Raw genomic sequence first — 20436 nt, 5'->3', positions numbered from 1 at the left:
TTTTTTTTTTTTTTTTGCAAATTAAAAACAGATTGTAAAGAGAGGGTAAAGTTGGAAAGTTCCTGCTCATCGAATTAAAAACAAGAGTTCTATTTATTTAAAAAAACAAAAAAAAAACAAAAAAACAAAACTTGAAACCTTAATGCTGTCATGCCACATTCTTTGTTCTGAAGGTTTCAGGGCTGTGTCCAGCAGTCCACTTCAGGGAGTAGTATGTCAGTAGCAGTTTAAGACACTGTAGGAACGAGGGAAACTCGTCCCGGTACCCTGAGGAAAGTGTGTTCCTGGACCAACAGCTGGACTTGATTAACAGGAAACCCAGCTCGGGCTCCACGGTGGTTACATGACGACACAAATGAGAAATGCTACATCCCCACAGCCTGTTGCCTAGCGATCCATCACAATGCTTACTTCTGTATCCACCCTAATATGTAATCAGCTCCCTTCCCTTTCTTCCTGTACAGCATTTCAAAATTATTTTCATTTACAAAATCACTTTATAAAGGGACATCATGAAAAAAAATCAAGTATAAATAAAAGTTAAATTTTACTTACAATTTCTAATTCACTTTTGCTTCCACAAGAAAGATTAAAAAAAAAAGCACATTTTCACATAAATGGAAATGTTTCTATAAACTCAATTATGGTACCAGGTTCATGAGATATTGCTAGTTTGGGGGAGAATTTCAAAAGGGTACTGGAAATTTGGTCTAGAAATGCAATCTAGTGCTCAAAGCTTTAGAAGCTATTGTGCAGACTGGTGCTGACATGGAGGCCTAGCTTTTGAAGTTTCAATGGTAAATTTTAGAATCCCTTAAAACATTTTATTGAGACCACTTGATATTTTGAATGGAGTAGCTATGGTTCTTGTCAGCTGGGGCTGAATAATCAAGCAGCTGTGAGTAAGAAAAGGCCAGAATCAAGCAGGGCACTCAGGAGGCAGAGGCAAGCCATCTCTACAAGTTTGAAACCAGCCTGGATAACCAGGGCTACACAGAGAAACCCTGTCTCAAAAAAAAGAAAGGGAAGAGGATGGGGGGGGAGGGGAAGAAGGGAGATCACTGAGGCATACATAATCTTCTGGGAAGTGTTTCCTCAGAGTCAGCCCACAAAAGCCGCAGAACAGAAAGGGGCAATACTTTGCATTCAACTTGAAAGGTGTAGGAGTCTCCTAGGTGGTCCAGGGTTTGAAGTCAAAGAGAACAGCTGAGGCTTGGAACCAAGAGAGGCTTTGGTGATGTTGCATGGAGAAAAATTGAGGATTGGCACTGTGTAGCAGGATTAGGGTTCCCAAGGAGAGCCAGCAGAAGCTATTGGTGAAGGTGCAGTAGAGACTATAACTGTAAGTGCAGTGCCATGGGATGACTACCGAAGGCAGCAGCAGCTGCTGTGCACAGCCAGTCTGAGCCTGTGAAGGGCTAAGTGAGCTGCGAATGGCAGAGCCCAGACCTGCGGCTTCCCAAGCCTTCAGCAGCCAACACTGAACTGTTGGTTCTACTTTGATGGTGATTTGTATTCTGTTTCTTGCCTCTGGAGTAAGAAAACAAGTGATTTATTTTACAAAACCCAAGTCAAGAGACTTTGGATGTTTTAGAAAGGTGAGTGTACACATGCATGAGATTGTAATTAGCGGGCAGCCTCCTTAGTCTAACTTCTTAGGCAAATTTAGAAACTGTGGTGGTTTAAAAGACAATGTCCCCCAAAGGCTCATACATTAGAATGCCTCCTGCTATAAATCAAATCTAAGGTCCCAGCTACTGCACAAAGCCATGCCTGCCTACTGCCTATTGCATGCTCCCAGACATGATGTATGAGGGTTAAAGTTATGTTTTAAGTTTTAATTACTATGCATAAATGATCTTTATAAAACAAAAAGGCCTCTAACCTGTAAGCCCACTTGCCCAAGGACAGATAACTTCCTGGAGTGCTGGAGGCTGTTCATATGAGGTAACAAACTATGTGTTTTGACTTCTATAACAAGGTTGGTTTCCCCAACTCCACAGGACGTACACATTTAGGTGGAAGGTACTTGGGCAGGAAGTAGCTCAGGGTGTGTGCGTAGCCCTGTAGGTTTTGCCTTTAAAAGCTCCTGCCTAACATAATTTGCTACCATTCTCTGGCAATCCTGGGTATGGACCTGGCCAGTGTCCACCTTCCTGGCTAGTATGTAATACAGCTTGCTTCAAATTTGGCCCAAAAAATCATGGTAGTGTTCTTATTCTCTCCAGGTGGGATTAGGAAATGTTCATGGACTTACGCTCTAAAACTGTAAGCAGATCCCCAGTTCCAATAATTAAATGCCTTCTTTTTTAGGTTGCCTTAGTCAGGGTGCCTTCGCAGTAGTAGAAAAGTAACTAGCCAACCAAATCTAGTACGCCAAGTAAGTTACTTAGAATGTGGGTAGGTGCTATAGGTCTGAGACTATACTCAATTATAGTATAGAATCTGATACAGTTCTTTCCAAATGGTAGATCTTGGGCCAAAAAATAAATTATTTCCACAAAGGCCATTTCTTTTTTTTTTTTAAGACTTATTTATTTATTATATGTAAGTACACTGTAGCTGTCCTCAGATACTCCAGAAGAGGGCGTCAGATTTCGTTACGGATGGTTGTAAGCCACCATGTGGTTGCTGGGATTTGAACTTGGGACCTTCAGAAGAGCAGTCGGCGCTCTTAACCACTGAGCCATCTCGCCAGCCCACAAAGGCCATTTCTTGAGCCATCAGTGAGTGAGTTGTGAGTGGGGTATATGGACTGGACAGCATTATCACATTAATATTAATGTTCTGGTTTAGTGGTTGCATTGTGGTTATATAGCAGAATTATTCGCAATATATTCTGAAGGGTTTAGAAGTGGTAAGACAATCTGTCTTCAATTTAGTATCAAATGGTTCAAAAAATAATAGTAAAAATGATATAGTCAGAAAGAGAACTATCAGCCAAATATGGTAAGATGTTAAAAGCAGGAGATGCAGGTGAAAAGTATACAAGAATCACTTGTGCTATCTGCTAGTGAGTGTGCATATTTATGTGTGTGTGAGTGTGTGTGTGTGAGTGTATGTGTGTGAGTGTGTGTGTATGTGTGAATGTGTGTGTGTATGTGAGTGTGCAGGTGTGTGTATGTGTGTGAGTGTGTGTATGTGTGTGTGTGCATGTGTGTGAGTGTGCATGTGTGTGNGTGTGTGTGTGTGAGTGTGTGTATGTGTGTGAGTGTGCATGTGTGTGTGTCTGTGTGAGTTTGTGCGTGTGTGAGTTTGAGCGCGCACACGCTCCAGAGGAGAATAAAGCTAAGGAGGCATCATCTATTCAGCCACAGAGAAGCCCTCTTGCCCTCATCCCTGCTGAAATCCCAGCAATCCTACAGCACGTTGAGAGGCAGAGACAGGAGAATCACTAGAAGCACATGTGCTAGCCAGCCTAGCATACCCAACACCAACACCACAGAAAGTGAGCCCCTATCTCAACCAGGGGAAAGAGAGAACTGACTCCTAAAAGGACTTCCATATAAATGTGTGTCTAGAAAGATTCAAAACTCTTAGCACCGCCTAAGTATGGGTGTGCCCATCACTGCGTCCTGAGGCCAGGATCAGGCAGGAGGAGATGTGCACATCCCCAGAGTTTCTTCCTCGGTGGGCCACCAGCTGGCAACTCGGAACAATCCTCTTTCCTCGATGCTTTCTCTTTTGTGTCTGATTTGCTGCTTTGATTTCAAACCACCTGAGAAGAAGATGATTCTCTAAACTGCATAGCTCAATTTTTAATGAAATTGGTGGGAATGTCAGGGACTGACTTCAGCCGGATAAGTGTATCCCTTGCCCCATTTGTGAAGGAGATGTGCGTCCATGACCTTGTGGCTCCATGCTCTCCAGGTGCTGCACTCAGCAGCCTTCACCTGGCATTGCCACATCTCTCCAGAAGTGGCAACACTGGCTGTTTCTAACACGGGCCTGTCATGCAGCCCAGGCTATCTTAAAGAACTTTCTATCAAGGCCAGGCTCACCTCAGACCTGAAGTCTTCCTTCTGATGCTATAGTTCCAAGCAGGAGGACCACACCCAGCTTGTGTGGTCTAAACCAGCCTGAATGCATTGAGCACATCAAAGGCAGACTAACTATTATGTGTGGTAGGTTGCCTGTTTTGAATGCATATTAAGTTTTGTCTTAACTAAAGCACTTGCCTTAAACTCATGATCCTTGGCCTCCTGGATGCTGGGTGGTGTGCACACTACCATTCCCAGCTTATTAATCCTTCACTCAAGTTATTTTCAATTATGATTTATACATACATATATGTGTGATGGTTTGTATATGCTTGGCCCAGGGAGTAGCACTATTAGGAGGTGTAGCCTTGTTGGAGGAGGCTTGGCCTTGTTGGTGGAGGCGTGGCCTTGTTGGAGTGGGTGTGGCCTTGTTAGAGTGGGTGTGGCCCTGTTGGAGTGGGTGTGGCCCTGTGGGTGTGAGCTTTAAGACCTTCATCCTAGCTGCCTGGAAGCCAGTCTTCTCCTAGCAGCCTTCAGATGAAGATGTAGAACTCTCAGCTCTGCCTGTACCATGCCTGCCTGGATGCTGCCATGTTCCCACCTTGATGATAATGAACTGAACCTCTGAACCTGTAAGCCAGCCCCAAATAAATGTTGTCCTTATAAGAGTTACCTTGGGCCAGATGGTGGAGGTGCACACCTTTAATCCCAGCAGGCAGAGGCAGGCGGATTTCTGAGTTCAAGGCCAGCCTGGTCTACAAAGTAAGTTCCAGGACAGCCAGGCCTACAGAGAAACCCTGTCTTGCAAAGCCTTGCCTTGGTCATGATATCTGCTCGCAGAGTAACACCCTAGCTAAGTCAATCTGTATATCTAATGCTATGCTATCATTAAGTTAAGAAGCATCTCTACACACAACAAAACCAACAACCTGCCACAGGCAGGGCTCAAGGGAATATAATTAATTATGATTATTTTTAGGTAAGATTTCCCTGACTAAAGAACATTCTTAAAATAAGCAGGTACTTGTGGAAATAAACTAGTTTTGTTTGGGGGGGTTTGAGACTGGGTTTTTCTGTGTAGCCCTGGCTACCCCAGAACTTACTCTGTAGACCAGGATGACTCAAACTCCTCACAGAGATCCCCCTGCCTCTGCCTCCCAAGTGCTGACATTGAAGGTGTGCACCACCACCACCTGGTAAATTAGTTCATTTTAAATTTAAGGAGATACATACAATCAATATATTGCATCTAAAACTTCTGTATGAAAAAAAATGGTGTCTAAAACCTGAATGGATCCAGTACCTCATCAAGAAGGAAAAGAAGGAGCTGTGGACAGAAAGCACGCTTACACCCCACCAAAAAGGAAGATGGCTGCTGAGTTTCACTCACTGTAGATTTTGCCGAGGTACCAAGTCTATGAATGCATATCTGTATTGAGTCAATGAAATGCTACCCTAAAGTAAGGAAGCACACAGGCACTGCTGTGAAAGTGAATAAATGCTACCTTTGGCCACTTGGGGTTGAGGAGCCGGGCTTTGATGGCATCGTCCAGCGCCTTGTGGTACTGCTGGGTTTTCATGTAGGCTGCAGATCTGTTGCTATACAAAATGCAGTTCTGAGGGTCAACTGCCAGGGCTTCATTGTACAGCACGATAGCTGTGTGGAAGTCTCCATCATGACAGGCCTGGTTACTCTGACGAACTTTCTCAACAAACTCAGCTTTGCTCAGTGCTGGCTCGTCAGGGCTTCTCTGGACAACAGTCCTAGCACCAAAGAGAGGAATCTACAAACAGAGAAATTGTCGTAAGTTCCAACACAGATGCCTGAGGCCTGGAGTTGATGTCGGGCATCTTCCTTGATCTCTCTCATCTTTACTCACTGAGGCAAGGTCTCCTGAACCTGGGGTTAAGCAATGCTGCTTCTCTAAGTTAACTCTTGTCCTTCTAAACCATATGCTTTCCTTGAAACAGTACCTGCAACAGACATTCAGCTGAGAAGACAGCTCAGTGGCTAACACTCTTGTCATGAAAGCATCAAGACTGGGTTGGGATCTCTAAAACACACGTGCAAACCTTGGCAGGTATGGTGGCCACCAGTGATCTTATACTCAGGACCAGGCAGGTTCCCATAGTAAGAGGACAGATAGAGAAACAGGAAGCAGGACTGGTTTTCTTCAGATACGGTCTCTCTAATCTTGGCTGGCATGAAACTCGCTTTGTAGAACAAACTGGACTTGACTTCCAGAAAGATCTTTCTGCCTCTACTTCCAGGGCACTGAGATGAAAGGTGTGCGCCACCACACCCTGCATGCTATTGTATTTTGGAAGTATGTGCTTCTCTTATTTTATAGAAGGTTACAATTAAGAGATGTCATGGAAATACAGAAGTGAATTTAACCAGTGTTGAAACTATGAGAAAACAATAGAAACTATGGAAACTTCAAACTAAATGCGTTTTTTTTTTTTTTTTCAGTATAATTTGGCTAGGAACCTGTGAGGACCAAGGAGTGGAACGTGGTGGCTTGGATGGGAATGTCCCCTGTAGGATCACGTGTGTGAACCCTGGGTCTTCCATTTGTTGTATTACTTGGGAACATCTAGGCAGTCCAGCATGTCACTACAGGCAGCCTTTGAGGTTTCAGAGTCTCAGGCCATTCTGAGCATTCTCTCTTGCCCTGCTTTGTGCTTATGATGCAAGCACTCAGCATCCTGCTGCAGTCCCCGTGCCTCCTACCACCCCAACCCTGACAGATGGACTCTTCTTTCTTTGGAACCATAAGCCCAAATAAACTTTCTGTAAGTTGCCTTAGTCATGGTGGTTTTTTTCCACAGGAAAATGATGGATACAGTTTACATGGCCATTTTGATAGTATTTACTCTGTCAATCATGACGCTTGATCTTACAGTGTCTTCCACAACTTCTTTCTTCACTGCTTATAATTTTCTCTAGAGGCCTTTTACTTCTTTGGCTAGGATAGACTCAGACTAGGTTATTCTTTCTTTCCTTTATTCTTTTTTCCATTTTTCTTTTCTTTTTTGAGGGTTCTGTGGATATAATTGTTTCCCTGGTTTCTGTTTTAGCTAGTTAATGATTGGTATACAGAAATGCTACTGTTTGGTGTAGGCCAACCTTGTATCCTGATACCTGACTGAACAGATTCATCAGGTCAAAACTCAATTAGTCTTTGTTAGTCATGGATATAGAGACATCTGCAAATAAGACCAACTTAACGTCTTCCTTTCCACAAAGGAAGTACCTCAATGTAATCAATCTGCCACTGGGTTACTGGCTACTCAACCCCTAGGAATGGTGCCATATTAGAGGCCAGTGCTGGCCTCTGCTGCAGGCAGACCTGGTACTAAGCAGCTGTGACCATATCAGCACTGGTGAGTGGGAGCCCGTGTTGTTGAGCCCATCCATAACCTTCATTACTGCCACCATGGCCACTTTGTTTATGGGCTCATTGGGCAACGACAAGGAACAGCAAAGGAAGAGGCTGCTTGTCCACAGAACATGTTATCCTATCTTTCTGATTACTGAACTCCTCCTCTGCTGAAGTCACATTTCAATGACCATCTACATGGGACATGAGTACCTTCACATCCTTTGCCCATCTGGAGAGATCGAGATACATAATTCTTCTCCAAAAGTCTTGTTCACCAAATTCCAATCATGTTCTTTTCAAGTCCCTGACCATAGCCAAATCATTGGCTATAGCCCACAAATCAGTAAATAACCACACATCTGGCCATTTCTCCTTTCAAACAGAATGTACAACTTATATGCACTGCCCAAAATTCTGCCCTCAACAAGAGAACAGCCATCTGACATTGATGGTGATGCCAAGCTTGATCCACTGCACTGTGATACAGGGACCTGCCAGAGACTCCAGTCATACTTATCTGCCACTGCCATGTCTGTCAAATGCCATCAGGTCTCCTGGATCATGGGCCCACGCGGCAGAACAGCCTACACAGCAGCCTGAACCTGCTGAAGAGCCTCTCCTGTTCCATTCAAAGCTAACAGCTTTCTGAGTCCCTGATATATGGCTAACATCCCAAGTGAGGATTTCCAAACAGCACCAGTAAGCATTGTGCTTTTTTCCCATGGTAGTAGGCAGGACAAGGTGCAATAGCTTATCCTGCACCGTAGAAGGAATACACACCCCACACCACTGGACTTCTACACATTTCACTGAGGCAGACGGCACTTGAGTTTTAGTTACATTTATTTCCTATCCTGACACCAGAACTGTGGCCATTCTTATAAAGGAAAACATTTTATTGGAACTCGCAGATTCAGAGGTTTAGTCCATTTTCTCCATGGTGGGAAGCATGGCAGCTTTGGGCAGACAGGTGTGGTGCTGGAGACAGAGTTCTACATCCAGATCAAAAGGCAGCGGAGAGAAACACTACACCTGGCTTGAGCATTTGAAAAAGCCCACCCCCAATGACAAATGTCTTCCAACAAGGCTGTACTTCCTAATAGTGGCACTTCCTGGTGACCAAGCATTCAAATCTATGAGGCTATGAGGGCCATTCGTACTCTAACCACACCTCTGATCCACATATGCATTACCAAGAAGTCCAGAATGGCTGCTATTTCCCAGTGAAGGGAAAAGTCACTTCATACACTTGGAGGTGAAGGAAGGAGAAGCTCTTCACTAAATCACAGGACAACTGGAACTGATGCCCAAGTAAGTTGGCCTCAGATAGGAAGTTTACTAACATATATTCTGGCAGAATTATGTTTTTCCCAAGAAAGGAACTGGGGGCTTTATGTCAGACCAGGACTTCACACTGACTGTGGCCCTGCACTGCCCCCTTAACCATGTCAGAGGCATGGTCTTTGGGAATGAGTCTAATGGCTGGTCAACCTTGGTGAACAAACACTTAAATCTTAGTAGCACTGTAAATTTATTTATCCCAAGTAGGGCTTATTAGCATTGTGGTGGTTTGAATATGCTTGGTCCATATGAGGAAGTGTGGCCTCATTGAAGGAAGTGTGTCACTGTGGGGGCTTTGAGAGACCTTCCTCCTAGCTGCCTGGAAGCCAGTCTTCTCCTGTTTGCCTTTGGAACAAGAGGTAAACTCTCAGCATCTCCAGTGTCATTCCTGTCTAAATGCTGCCATGCTTCTTGCCATGATGATAATGAACTGAACCTCTGAACCTGTAAGCCAGCCCCAATTAAATGTTGTCGTTTATAAAAGTTGCCTTGGTCATAGTGTTTCTTCACAGCAATGGAAACCTAACTAATACAAGCATACTACTTATCCTTGGGGTATTTGGAAGACAGTGCCCACTTAGCTAAATTGTACTTTGTGTGATTTAATGTCTCCAAGGCCAATCTATTAACAAATCTTTTATAATGTCAATTCTATTGCTTTAAGTTTCTTCTATGTCTTCTATGTCACTACTTCCTGTTCAGTTGATTCAATCAACACAATGTATCAATACAGTGGGACACAAAGACATTTTGTAGAAGAGACAGATGGTCAAGATCCCTTCAAAATAAGGCATAACATGGGGCTGGAGAATTAATATCCCTTGATGTAAAACAATAAATGTGTAGTGTGAGCCTCACCAGCTGAAAAAAAATGGCTTCTGTGGTCCTGACTGACAAATCTGGACAGAAAGGCTACATCAGTAACTGCAGGCCGTGTACCAGGAGATGTGCTAACCTGCTCAAGTACAGACAGCACGTCCACTACAGCAGCTACACTCTAGAGTCCACTACCTGATTATGTTTTCAACAGTCAACTGTCATGATCCATCTGTCTTCCGCACAGGCCAAATGAAAGAGTTAAAGGGAAACGTGCAAAGAACCACTTCAAGCCCTTGATGATGGCACTAAGCCCTGTAATCTCTCCAGGGACCCACTCTAGTTTTGGTTCACTCCTTTGTTTAGTAGAGGCAACAGCAATGGACCAGAGACCCAGTGCGTGGAGTCTGTAGCAAGGATAGAAATGTCTGCAGAGACCTTAACAGGTGGAGGAATTTGGACTGAGACTCGGAAGGGCTTATTTAGCAGAGGATGTATCTCCATCTCCAGCCACAGCAGCACTACTGCCCTCTCCAGCTTTGCCTAAGGGAATCAGTGTCCACCCAGATGTGAGGCTGAGCAGGCTCTTAAGGAGGTGGGATAGGAAGTGTGATACAAAAAGACTTAAACTAAATCACTAAAGAACTTAATAATATTCATTTATTCATTCAAGAAGAAGTCTGGAGCTAAATTTTCAGGGTATAATGGTAGAATCGACAGGGGTCCACTGAGTGGAGACTCTAGGTTTAATATGGAGCTTGCATTTTTTTTTTTTTTTATAAAGTGCCAGAAGTTTAGCCAAAAGTTTGTTTGGTTTGTCAGCTGAAGTATGTGTCAAAAGATGGCCTACTAAGGGCTGGTGAGATGGCTCAGTGGGTAAGAGCACCCGATTGCTCTTCCGAAGGTCCAGAGTTCAAATCCCAGCAACCACATAGTGGCTCACAACCATCCGTAACAAGATCTGGCGCCCTCTTCTGGAGTGTCTGAAGACAGCTACAGTGTACTTACATATAATAAATAAATAAATCTTTTAAAAAAAAAAAAAAGATGGCCTACTAAGAAAGAACTAGAGAGGTCTAATATCCCTGATGAAGGGATTTTAAGATTGGGGGAATTGGAATGTTGAAGCAGATACACTGTAAAACCCAATCCTCCACAGTGAGTATGTCCAGGAAGCACGCCCTTCCCTAATGCTCTAAGATGTAAAACACTGAGGAACACCAGCACGTTTGAAGAACTCTGTCATCTGTGCCAGATCTTAAGAGTCAGAGATGCTGCTACTCAACTGAATGAATTAAATGCAATGGGTTTGTGCCCTAGGGTAGTATCTTAGTTAGGGTTTTACTGCTGTGAAGAGACCATGACCAAGGCAACTCTTATAAAAGCAAACATTTCATTGGAGCTGCCTTACAGGTTCATAGGTTCAGTCCATTATCATGAGGGCAAGAAGAATGTCAGCATGCATGCAGACAGTGGTGCTGGACAGAGTTTAAGCATAGGAGACCACCCCCACAGTGGCACACTTCCTCTGACAAGACCTCACCTACTCCATCCAGCAAATCCACACCTCCTAATAATGCCACTCCCTATGAGCCAAGCACTCAAACACATGAATCTATGGGGACCAAACCTATTCAAACCACCACAGGTAACAGGCCAGACAGACAGCACTGAATTACCAAAGGCATGTGAGCACAGTGCCATAGTGAGCAGTACCGGGAAAGCCATACTATCGTGGTTCAATTCATAATGGACAGCAGAGGCATATGTATAATGGTCTGACATGTAGGGGCCTTTGGTACTACTGGCTAACCAACCACAGTGTTTCTGTTAACAAAATAGATAAGAGAACTAATGCATTTGCATTTATCTGTATAAACAGAAAAACACAAAACTAGAAGTGAAAGAAAGGCTACATTAGATCATAGAAATAAGGAATCCAGGACTGTCAACCAATTTCCAGACTTGTGCCAGTTTATAGAAGAGAAGGCCAGGTCCCTTTGAGGAAGGGCCTTGCTAAATACTGAAGAGTTTTACTGTTAGCATTTCTCCCACCCCTCTAAAGGAGAGTCAGAGGGCCATAAACAGGCAAAGTAAAAGTGGGCTTCCTGAGATACCAGCTTCTTGTTTCAGAAGATATTTTGGGAAAAGCAGGAAGACATGAGAAGTAGGTTTCTAAACAAAGCCAAAAGGAGGAAGGGAAGGAGGAAGGGGTCCTATAAAATATTCAAACCAACCTCAGTTTAGCCTCAGGTCCCTCCTATTCAGAAGGGATAATGGTATTATTCTTTTTCTCTCTCCAGCTTGGTCTTTCATCTTTCCCAGATAATTCAGTTACTTGCCCATGCCAGGGACTAACTTGGTGATCCTGAGACCAGAACCCCCTTTACAGTTTCCCTAAGGGACCAACATCTTGTTACTAGGGTAAATGATGAGGGAAACAACCAGACCTACCAAAGCCAGATAACAACACTGAGGCCCTCCAGTTCAGGTAAGGGCTCAAGGGGATCAGGCAATCATACTGCTTACAACAATGATGCAACAGTAGGTCTGCAACCAAGTTTCAACAGTGGGTCTACTGGTCCCTGAGCTCATCCCGAGCTTATTTCCCCAGCTCATAATGTAAATTCGGGATAGACATAAGTTGGCAGAATCCCCACAGAAGGGACAAAAAAGGATCCACTTAATAATAAATAAATTAAGTAAAAATATGTAAATGCTTTTAAAAAGAAAACTTCTCACTTGTACTGATAGTTTAATATATACAGGCATCTGATTTTTTACAAATATGAAAAAGTCTGAAAATCATTCTAAAAATAAAACATAGCTTACTTTTTAAAAAAGACATATTATATATACATACATATATATATATATATATACACACAGTGTACTCATTTATATATATAAATAAACATGTATGTATATATATATATAGTGTACTCATATATATATACATGTATGTGTATATTTACATGAAATAGTATATATACATGTATGTGTATATATATATATATATATATATATATATATATATATATATATGAGTACACTGTAGCTGTCTTCAAACACACCAGAAGAGGGCATCAGATCCCATTACAGATGATTGTGAGCCACTATGTGGTTACTGGGAATTGAACTCAGGACCTCTGGAAGAGCAGTCAGTGCTCTTAACCTCTAAGCCATCTCTCCCTCCAGCCTCATACTTACTTTTTTTTGACACTGGGTCTCATTGCAAAGCACTGGCTGGTCTGAATGTGCTGGATAGATCAGGTTGTTGTCACTAGAGACCCACCTGCCTCTGTCTCTTGAGTGCTGGTGTTAAAGGTCTGCATTTGTACATTCATCCATGCCTCCATTTATCAGGATACTCATATATTAAGTTGCATAACTGGTTTACTTTCTAAGAGACTCTGGCTGAAAACACAAACAGAAGTTTAAAAATAGCCTTTCATGGGGCTGGAGACATGGCTCAGGACCAGAGTTAATATCCCCAAAACCCACATAAAAGCTAGGCATGGCCAGCTCTGTGGAGAGTGGCCTAGCCAAAACTAAAGCTCCACATAAGGTGAGTGACTGTGCTTCAGAAAATAGTCTGACATGCTGGCACAGGCCTTTATCTTAGCACTCAGGAGGCAGAGGCTGCTGAGTTTGAGTCCAGCCTGATCCAAAGAATGAGTTCCATCACAGCCAAAGCTATGTAGAGAGACCCTGTGAGGCTCAGAGATATGAATGCATGGTCTTCAGGGAGTGCATGATTTGAAAGGATTAGGAGGTGTGGCCTTGTTGAAGGTACTGTGTCCCTGGGGGTGGGCTCTGAGGTTTCAAAGCCCAAGCCAGGCCCAGTGGCTCTCTCTTCCTGCTACCTTTGGATATAGATGTAGAACTCTCAGCTACTTCTCCAACACCATGTCTTCCTATGTGCCACCATGCTCCCCACCATGTAATAATGGACTAATTGATTATTGGATTAGTTTACCTGTGAAACTGTAAGCAAGATCCAATTAAATGCTTTTTTTTTTTTTTTTTTTTTTTTTTTTGACAGGGTTTCTCTGTATAGCCCTGGCTGTCCTGGCACTCACTTACTTTGTAGACCAGGTTGGCCTCGAACTCAGAAATCCGCCTGCCTCTGCCTCCCGAGTGCTGGGATTAAAGGCATGTGCCACCACGCCCGGCTAAATGCTTTCTTTTATAAGAGTTGGGGTGGTCATGGTATCTCTTCAGAGCCATGAAACTGACTAAAACAATCTGTCTCAATATAAATAAATAAAAATAAAAAACAAGAAAGCTACCAAACACCAACCTCTGGCCTATACACACACAGGCACAAACAACCTACACACACACAAAACATACCCACATACACGTACACATGCACACACACTTATACACACATCCACAGATACACACACACATACATGAACACATGCACACATACATATACACACATCACAGATACACATATACACACACATATGCACATGTACGTATATACACATTGCCTTTCTTTATCTCTTAGCAATTATTTTCTAAATCACAAGAAGTCACGTTCACGATACCAAGTTATTCCTTTTTTAATTTATTCTATGTATATGGGTATCTTGCTCATGTATAAAACTGTGCAGAATGTATGTAGTGCCCAGGAGGCCAGAATAGGGCACTGGATACTCTAGAATTGAAAACACAGAAAGCTGTTAGCTGCCATTCAGGTGCTGGGAACTGAACTTGAACCATCTTTTTAGCCTGATACCAAATTATTCCTATGGTACAAAAGAAGTCATTTTTCAAATTCACATAAAAGTATCATACAGCCAAGCAGTGGTGGTGCATGCCTTTAATCCCAGCACTCAGAAGGCAGAGGCAGGCGGATTTCTGAGTTTGAGGCCAACCTGGTCTACAGAGTGAGTTCCAGGACAGCCAGGGCTACACAGAGAAACCCTATCTCAAAACAAAACAAAAAACAAAACAAAAAAAAAAGTATCATATGGTGCCAAAGATGCAACTCAGTTGATAAATGAAGCCATGGTTTTGATCCCAGCTCTTTATGGTGGCCCAGGCCTGTCACCCAAGCAGTTGGGAAGCAGAGGCAAGAAAACCAGAGGTTCAAGGGCATTATCGTTAGCTACACAGCAAGCTCAAGTACAGTCTAGGGTAATGAGACCTATCTCTAGAGAGGAGAACATATGAATAAACTAAGGCTGTGTTAGTTTTATACTTTGTTTTCTCTTTTTAAAATATACTTGTTCATTTTGTGTGTGTGTGTGTGTGTGTAAGTATGCATACAACATAGATACAACATAATGGAAACCAAAAGAGAGTATCAGCCCCCCTGAAAGTAGACTTCTACACAGTTGTGCAGCACCCAGTGTGAGTACTGGGAAGCAAACCTGAGTCCTCCGAAGATTGGCAAGAGCTCTTAAATCACAGCCATCCCTTCAGCTCAGTCTTTCTCATTTTACAGGGCCTCACTCTGTAATCAGCCTCACCTAGCTGGCCTCAAATTCACAGTAATTCTCCTGCCTCAGTCTCCCAAAAGATGGGACTGTAGGCATAAATCACTATGCCTGGTTCGATGGGGAACTTTTAGTTTTGAAAGATTTTTTAAAAATATTTTCTTGGGCTGGCGAGATGGCTTAGTGGGTAAGAGCACTGACTGCTCTTCCAAAGGTCCTGAGTTCAAAGCCCAGCATGGTGGCTCACAACCATCTGTAATGAGATCTGATGTCCTTACAGTGTACTCACATACATAAAATAAATAAATAAATCTTTAAAAAATATTTTCTTTATTTTTTATGTGTATGAGTGTTCAACATTATCTATTCAACAGTTAGTTCATATACTTGGTGTTGCTGTCAAAATTTTAATTTTTCAATAAGCTTTTAAAAATATTTTTAATTTTTGTAAAGATTTATCTATTTATTTTATTATGTGAGTACACACCAGAAGAGGGCATTGGATCCCATTACAGATAATTGTGAGCTACCATATGGTTGCTGGGATTTGAACTCAGGACCTCTGGAAGAGCAGTCCGTGCTCTTAACCTCTGAACCATCTCTCCAGCCCCAATTTTTTTACATTATAAAATAATTACAGCATGTCCCCCCCACACTTCCCCTCCTCCTTCCAACCCTCCCACATATCCCTGTCCTTGCTGATTTTCAATCCGTGGCCTCTTTTCATCATTTGTTGTCATATTCATGTGTGTGCGTGTGTGCATACATGTGTGCATGTAAATGCATATATACGCATGTGTATGTAATGTAATATGTGTGTGTGTGCATGTAATATAGATGTGTGTGTAATGTAATATATTTATGTGTATAATGTAATATATGTGTATGTGTGTAATGTCATATATGTATGTGTATAATGTAATATATGTGTGCATGTGTGCATATGTGAAATGTAATATATATATTTCTTTTTCCTAAACACATAACTACAACTGCTCAGTCCTTACTATGTTACTTACAGGGATGTTTTCAGGGCTGACCATTTAGTATTAGGTAACCAATCCGAGTGTTTGTCCCTATCGAAGACCTCCTTCCCTGGCTCCCAGCATTCCCAGCTCTTCCTGTAATTCTCTGTCTAAAATTGAGGCTTCCTGGGCTTTTCCTCTTCCATATGACCATCTCTGTCATGCATGTTCAGGTCATGTTTCTGCAACCATATTGGGAACACAGTCTCACAACACACACCGTTTTTCCTTGGGCTCTTACAATCATTTTTTTGTTTGTTTGTTTGTTTTTTGTTTTTTTTCGAGACAGGGTTTCTCTGTGTAGCCCTGGCTGTCCTGGAACTCACTCTGTAGACCAGGCTGGCCTTGAACTCAGAAATCCACCTGCCTCTGCCTCCCAAGTGCTGGGATTAAAGGCATGTGCCACCACTGCCCGGCGGGCTCCTATAATCTTTATGTCCCTATCCTCCACAATGTTCCCTGAGCCCTGCGTGCAGGTCTTGTGCTGTAGATATACAGGTCGGGAATAAAGCTTTTCTGTTTGTTTTATTGTTATTGTTTTAAAGACAGGTCTCACTATGTAGGCCAGGCCGCCCTCAAATCCTCTCACCCCCACCCTCCCAAATACAGGGATTAAAGGTGAGCACCACCACACTCACAGGGAATAAAGCTTTTTTATTTTTTTTACATTTTTTTAAGGTTGGTTTGGGGTTTTTGGTGGTGGTGGTGGTGGTGGTGGTGGTGGTGGTTGGTTGGGTTTTTTTGAGATAGGATCTCTCTGTGTAACAACAGTCCTGCTGTCTTGGAACTCTATGTAAACCAGACTAGCCTTAAACTCATAAAGATCTGCCTACTTCTTCCTCCTGAATGCCAGGACTAAAGGTATGTGCCACCACTGCCCGGCTTTCTCACTAAACCCAAAGCCCACTGTTTTGGACAGGCTAGCTGGCCAGTGAGCACCAGGGATCCACCTACCTCCACCTCCACATTCCCAGCTCTGGGGTTACAGGACCCTGCCACCTGGCCCAGCCTCAGGTGGGAGCAGCGGAATGGAGCTCCTCTGCCTGTATAGAAAGCACTTTACCCACTGAGCCATTTCCACAACCCCTAAAGACAATTTAAAAAAGAAAAAGAAAAGAAAATATACCCACAAGTTATAAAACAACACACCTGGAGATGACACCCTTGACTTTTATGTTTTTCTCCTCCAGACTCAATCTCACCTCTCATGGTCTTTCTTCTTTTTTTTTTTCAAGACCAAGCTGGCCTCGAACTCAGAAATCTGCCTGGCTCTGCCTCTCAAGTGCTGGGATTAAAGGCATGCGCCACCACTGCCAGGCTCACGGTCCTTTCTTATACTTGAATTCTCTATTTACTGAAAGACCCTACTGAAGTGAAATCAATTAAATGAAATTCAACAACATGAAGGGGAAAAAATCCATAATCTCAAACAATTGTATTGGCAAAAAAAAAAAAAAAAATACAAAAGAGCAACTGCCAACTTTCCTGAATAAATAATAATCCAGATTTGCATGATGAAAATGTAAATATCAGAGACGAGATGACTTGGGGGTCAAAGCACTAGCTGCTCTTGCAAAGGGCCAGGGTTCAGCTCTCAGCAACCACTTCGAGGCTCATAACCATATGTAACTCCAGATGGGACCCGATGTCCTTTTCACCTCTGCTACATGCACATCCATGTAAACAAAACACTCATTTACATAAAAAATACTTTAAAATTTTTAAAGGAAAATGTAACTGTTTACCTCGAAAAACAAAATACTAGAGTAATAATGTTCTTAAATGAAGATAAGGAAATAGTACATTTTTAAAATTCAGATTTAATTTTTTTATTTTATTGTTTGTGTGTGTGTGTGTTGCACCTGGTGGGGAGGTCAAAGGACAACTTGCCAGAGTCCAGTCTATCCTACTGTGTGAGTCCCAGGAATCCAACTCGGGTGCTCAGGCATGGTAGCAGACACCTTTACCCACTGAAACGTCTATCTCCCTGACCCTCAGAATTTAATCGAGCCAGGATATACAGAGCTGACCCTTTATACACTGACCGGGATATTAGCTGACCCTAATCAACATATGCCTTGTTCTTTTTTACTAAAGTACACTGGGAATATCACATTATAAATATCGACAAAAGTTAACCCGGGTGCTGAGAAAAATCATATGAAGTTAAGACTGACAGATGTTTATCTCAAATGACATCTTAAGTGTCTCAAGGGCTCCTAAATTGCAACCCCAGGGTCATTCAGTCCTACAAATACGTACTGAACATCTACTACATACTAGGTACCATGCAGGGAAAGTTGTCTGCTTATGGGACACTTTACAGCTCGCCAGACACCGCCCCCATCCCACCCCCAGTCACAGCTTGCTAAAAATTCAAATTTTCCTTCTCTGCCTTGGGAAACCACTTTGTGCGTGTGTCTCTTGGTGCAGTATGTAGCTCCAGATTATTACTTTATACCCCGGCTAGTTAGTGGCTTGAAAACACACCACAGAGTAGAGGGAGAAAGACTACACTACTCCAGCCAGGAAAAAGTCCATTTTGCTCAGCATCCCTCACTCTGAGAGACACACCCAAACACTTGGAAGCCCAGGTAGACCTAAAGCTCTCCAGTACCTGCTTGTGGTGAGACACCAACAACCTTGTTGCCTTCTAGGGACCAAAAGCCCACTCCCTAGCAACCACACCTGGGATGGCGACCCCCGAGCCTCCCAGCGGCCCGGGTGGACTCGGATGCCCCCGCCCCGCGCCCCAGCCGGGTCCCGCTCCGAGGGGGCGGGGTCGAGGAAGAGGAGGTGCGGGACATTAGGTGCCCAGTGCATTCCAAGCACACAGCCGTGGAAACTGAGGCAGGCAGGCAGATGATGCACAGGGTCTGCCTAATGCTTCGCTGTGGGGCTCGAACCCTGAGGAGCGGAGGGGCCTCCGCCTGCAGGTCATCGTCGGCCGCCGAGGCCCGGCCCGGCTCGCACCGACAGAGTTTCACAAAGAAAGTCTCCCGGCCCGCGCCCCGCTCACACTCACCGGCGCCGGCGGAGACTCCGGCTCCCGCCGCCTGCGGCTCCGCGCCGAGGCCGGCTCGGGCGCCAGAGGCGGCGGCTGTTCCATCCCCGCGGGGCCGGTCGGCGTCTGCCTAGAGCTAACGGTCCCGCCAGCTAGGCGCGCGCACCGCTCCCGCGCGCCATGTTCCTGCCGTGCCGCGCGCCGCCGAGCGCCCCCGCCCTCACCGCGCACGCGCCCGCGCGCCCGCCGAGACAACTCGCACCGCGCAAGTGCGTTCCCGGCCTGAGCCCTCCCAGAGCGGTTCCCTCGCTGTTCCGGGCTCTGCACGGCCCCCCGCCGCACTGCGGACCACCCGGAGGGCACCACGCTGGGCCCGGCCCGAGAAGGCGCCAGAGTAGGGTGACTCGGCGAACGCTGGCCTCCATGGCCTGCGTCGGCGCCCTCCCCTATCTAGTTAGGATCGAATCTTCAGACACCCACCTCCTGCATCCAAGTATGCTGTCCTTACTGAGTGGCTCTCTGGAAGGTCAGACCTTGTGTTTCGAGCAGTTAAGAACCGAGGGATCCCTGGAAAAAGTGCAGCGCCTAGTCTCCTTAAAAACTGTGAACTTGGAGCTGGAGAGATGGCTCAGCGGTTAAAAGCACTGGTTCCTCTTCCAGAGAACCAGGATTCAATTCCCATCACCCATATGACAACACACAATTGCAACTCCAATTTCAGGGAATCTGACACCCTCACACTCATATGTATGCAGACGAAACACCAATGCACATAAAACTAAAATAAATTAAAAAAAAAAAAAAAAACCTAGCTGGGCGTGGTGGCACACGCCTTTAATCCCAGCACTCGGGAGGCAGAGGCAGGCGGATTTCTGAGTTGGAGGCCAGCCTGGTCTACAGAGTGAGTTCCAGGACAGCCAGGGGTATACAGAGAAACCCTGTCTCGAAAAACAAACAAACAAAACCCTATGCGTATATTGGGAGATGGTGGTGCACGCTTTTAATCCCAGCACTCTGGAGACAGACGTAGGCAGGTCTCATGAGTTCCAACAATATACATAGAGAAACTTGTTGCGAAAAACAAAACATACAAAAAACACAAACTTGTCAGGAAGTCAAGAGAGCCTTCATTTCTTCAGTGTTCAACGAGTGCGTGTAATACTTCATCGGCCTGGCCTGGCCTTTTTCTTGGAGATGGTTGATGGTGGCCAATAAATGCATGCACAGAGAGGCTCAGTGGTTAAGAGCACTGGCTGCTTTTCCATCAGACCAGAGTTCAATTCCCAGCAGCCATATGGCAACTCAACAACTGTCTGCAATTCCAGTTCCAAGATAACCAGACACTTTCTCACATAAACACATACAAAAAAACACCAGAGCCCATTAAAAAAAATAATAATGCATGCACAATGCCTGGCACAAAGTAGGTCC

The 20436-nt window shown here is 44.1% G+C and overlaps 1 protein-coding gene across 2 annotated transcripts in view; it reads right to left on the bottom strand.

The window, feature by feature from the left end:
- Positions 1 to 19206, bottom strand: part of Ttc28 (tetratricopeptide repeat domain 28) — a 413454-nt gene extending 394248 nt beyond the window's left edge. The window contains exons 1-3 of one of the 2 annotated variants that reach the window (XM_029476933.1): positions 19027 to 19072; positions 12819 to 12940; positions 5486 to 5764 (exon numbers count right to left, since the gene is read on the bottom strand). In XM_029476933.1, coding sequence (XP_029332793.1) covers positions 5486 to 5764; positions 12819 to 12866 — 327 coding nt within the window. In that variant the 5' untranslated portion in view covers positions 12867 to 12940; positions 19027 to 19072. Of the gene's footprint in view, positions 1 to 5485; positions 5765 to 12818; positions 12941 to 19026 lie in introns of both variants that reach the window. The other variant, XM_029476931.1, reaches the window with a different exon arrangement.
- Positions 19207 to 20436: the final 1230 nt, after the last annotated feature.

This window comes from Mus caroli, chromosome 5 (assembly GCF_900094665.2).
Source record: "Mus caroli chromosome 5, CAROLI_EIJ_v1.1, whole genome shotgun sequence".
NCBI lineage: Eukaryota > Metazoa > Chordata > Mammalia > Rodentia > Muridae > Mus > Mus caroli.
The sequence above is the reverse complement of the archived record's forward strand: the minus strand, read 5'-3'. Positions and strand labels throughout refer to the sequence as shown.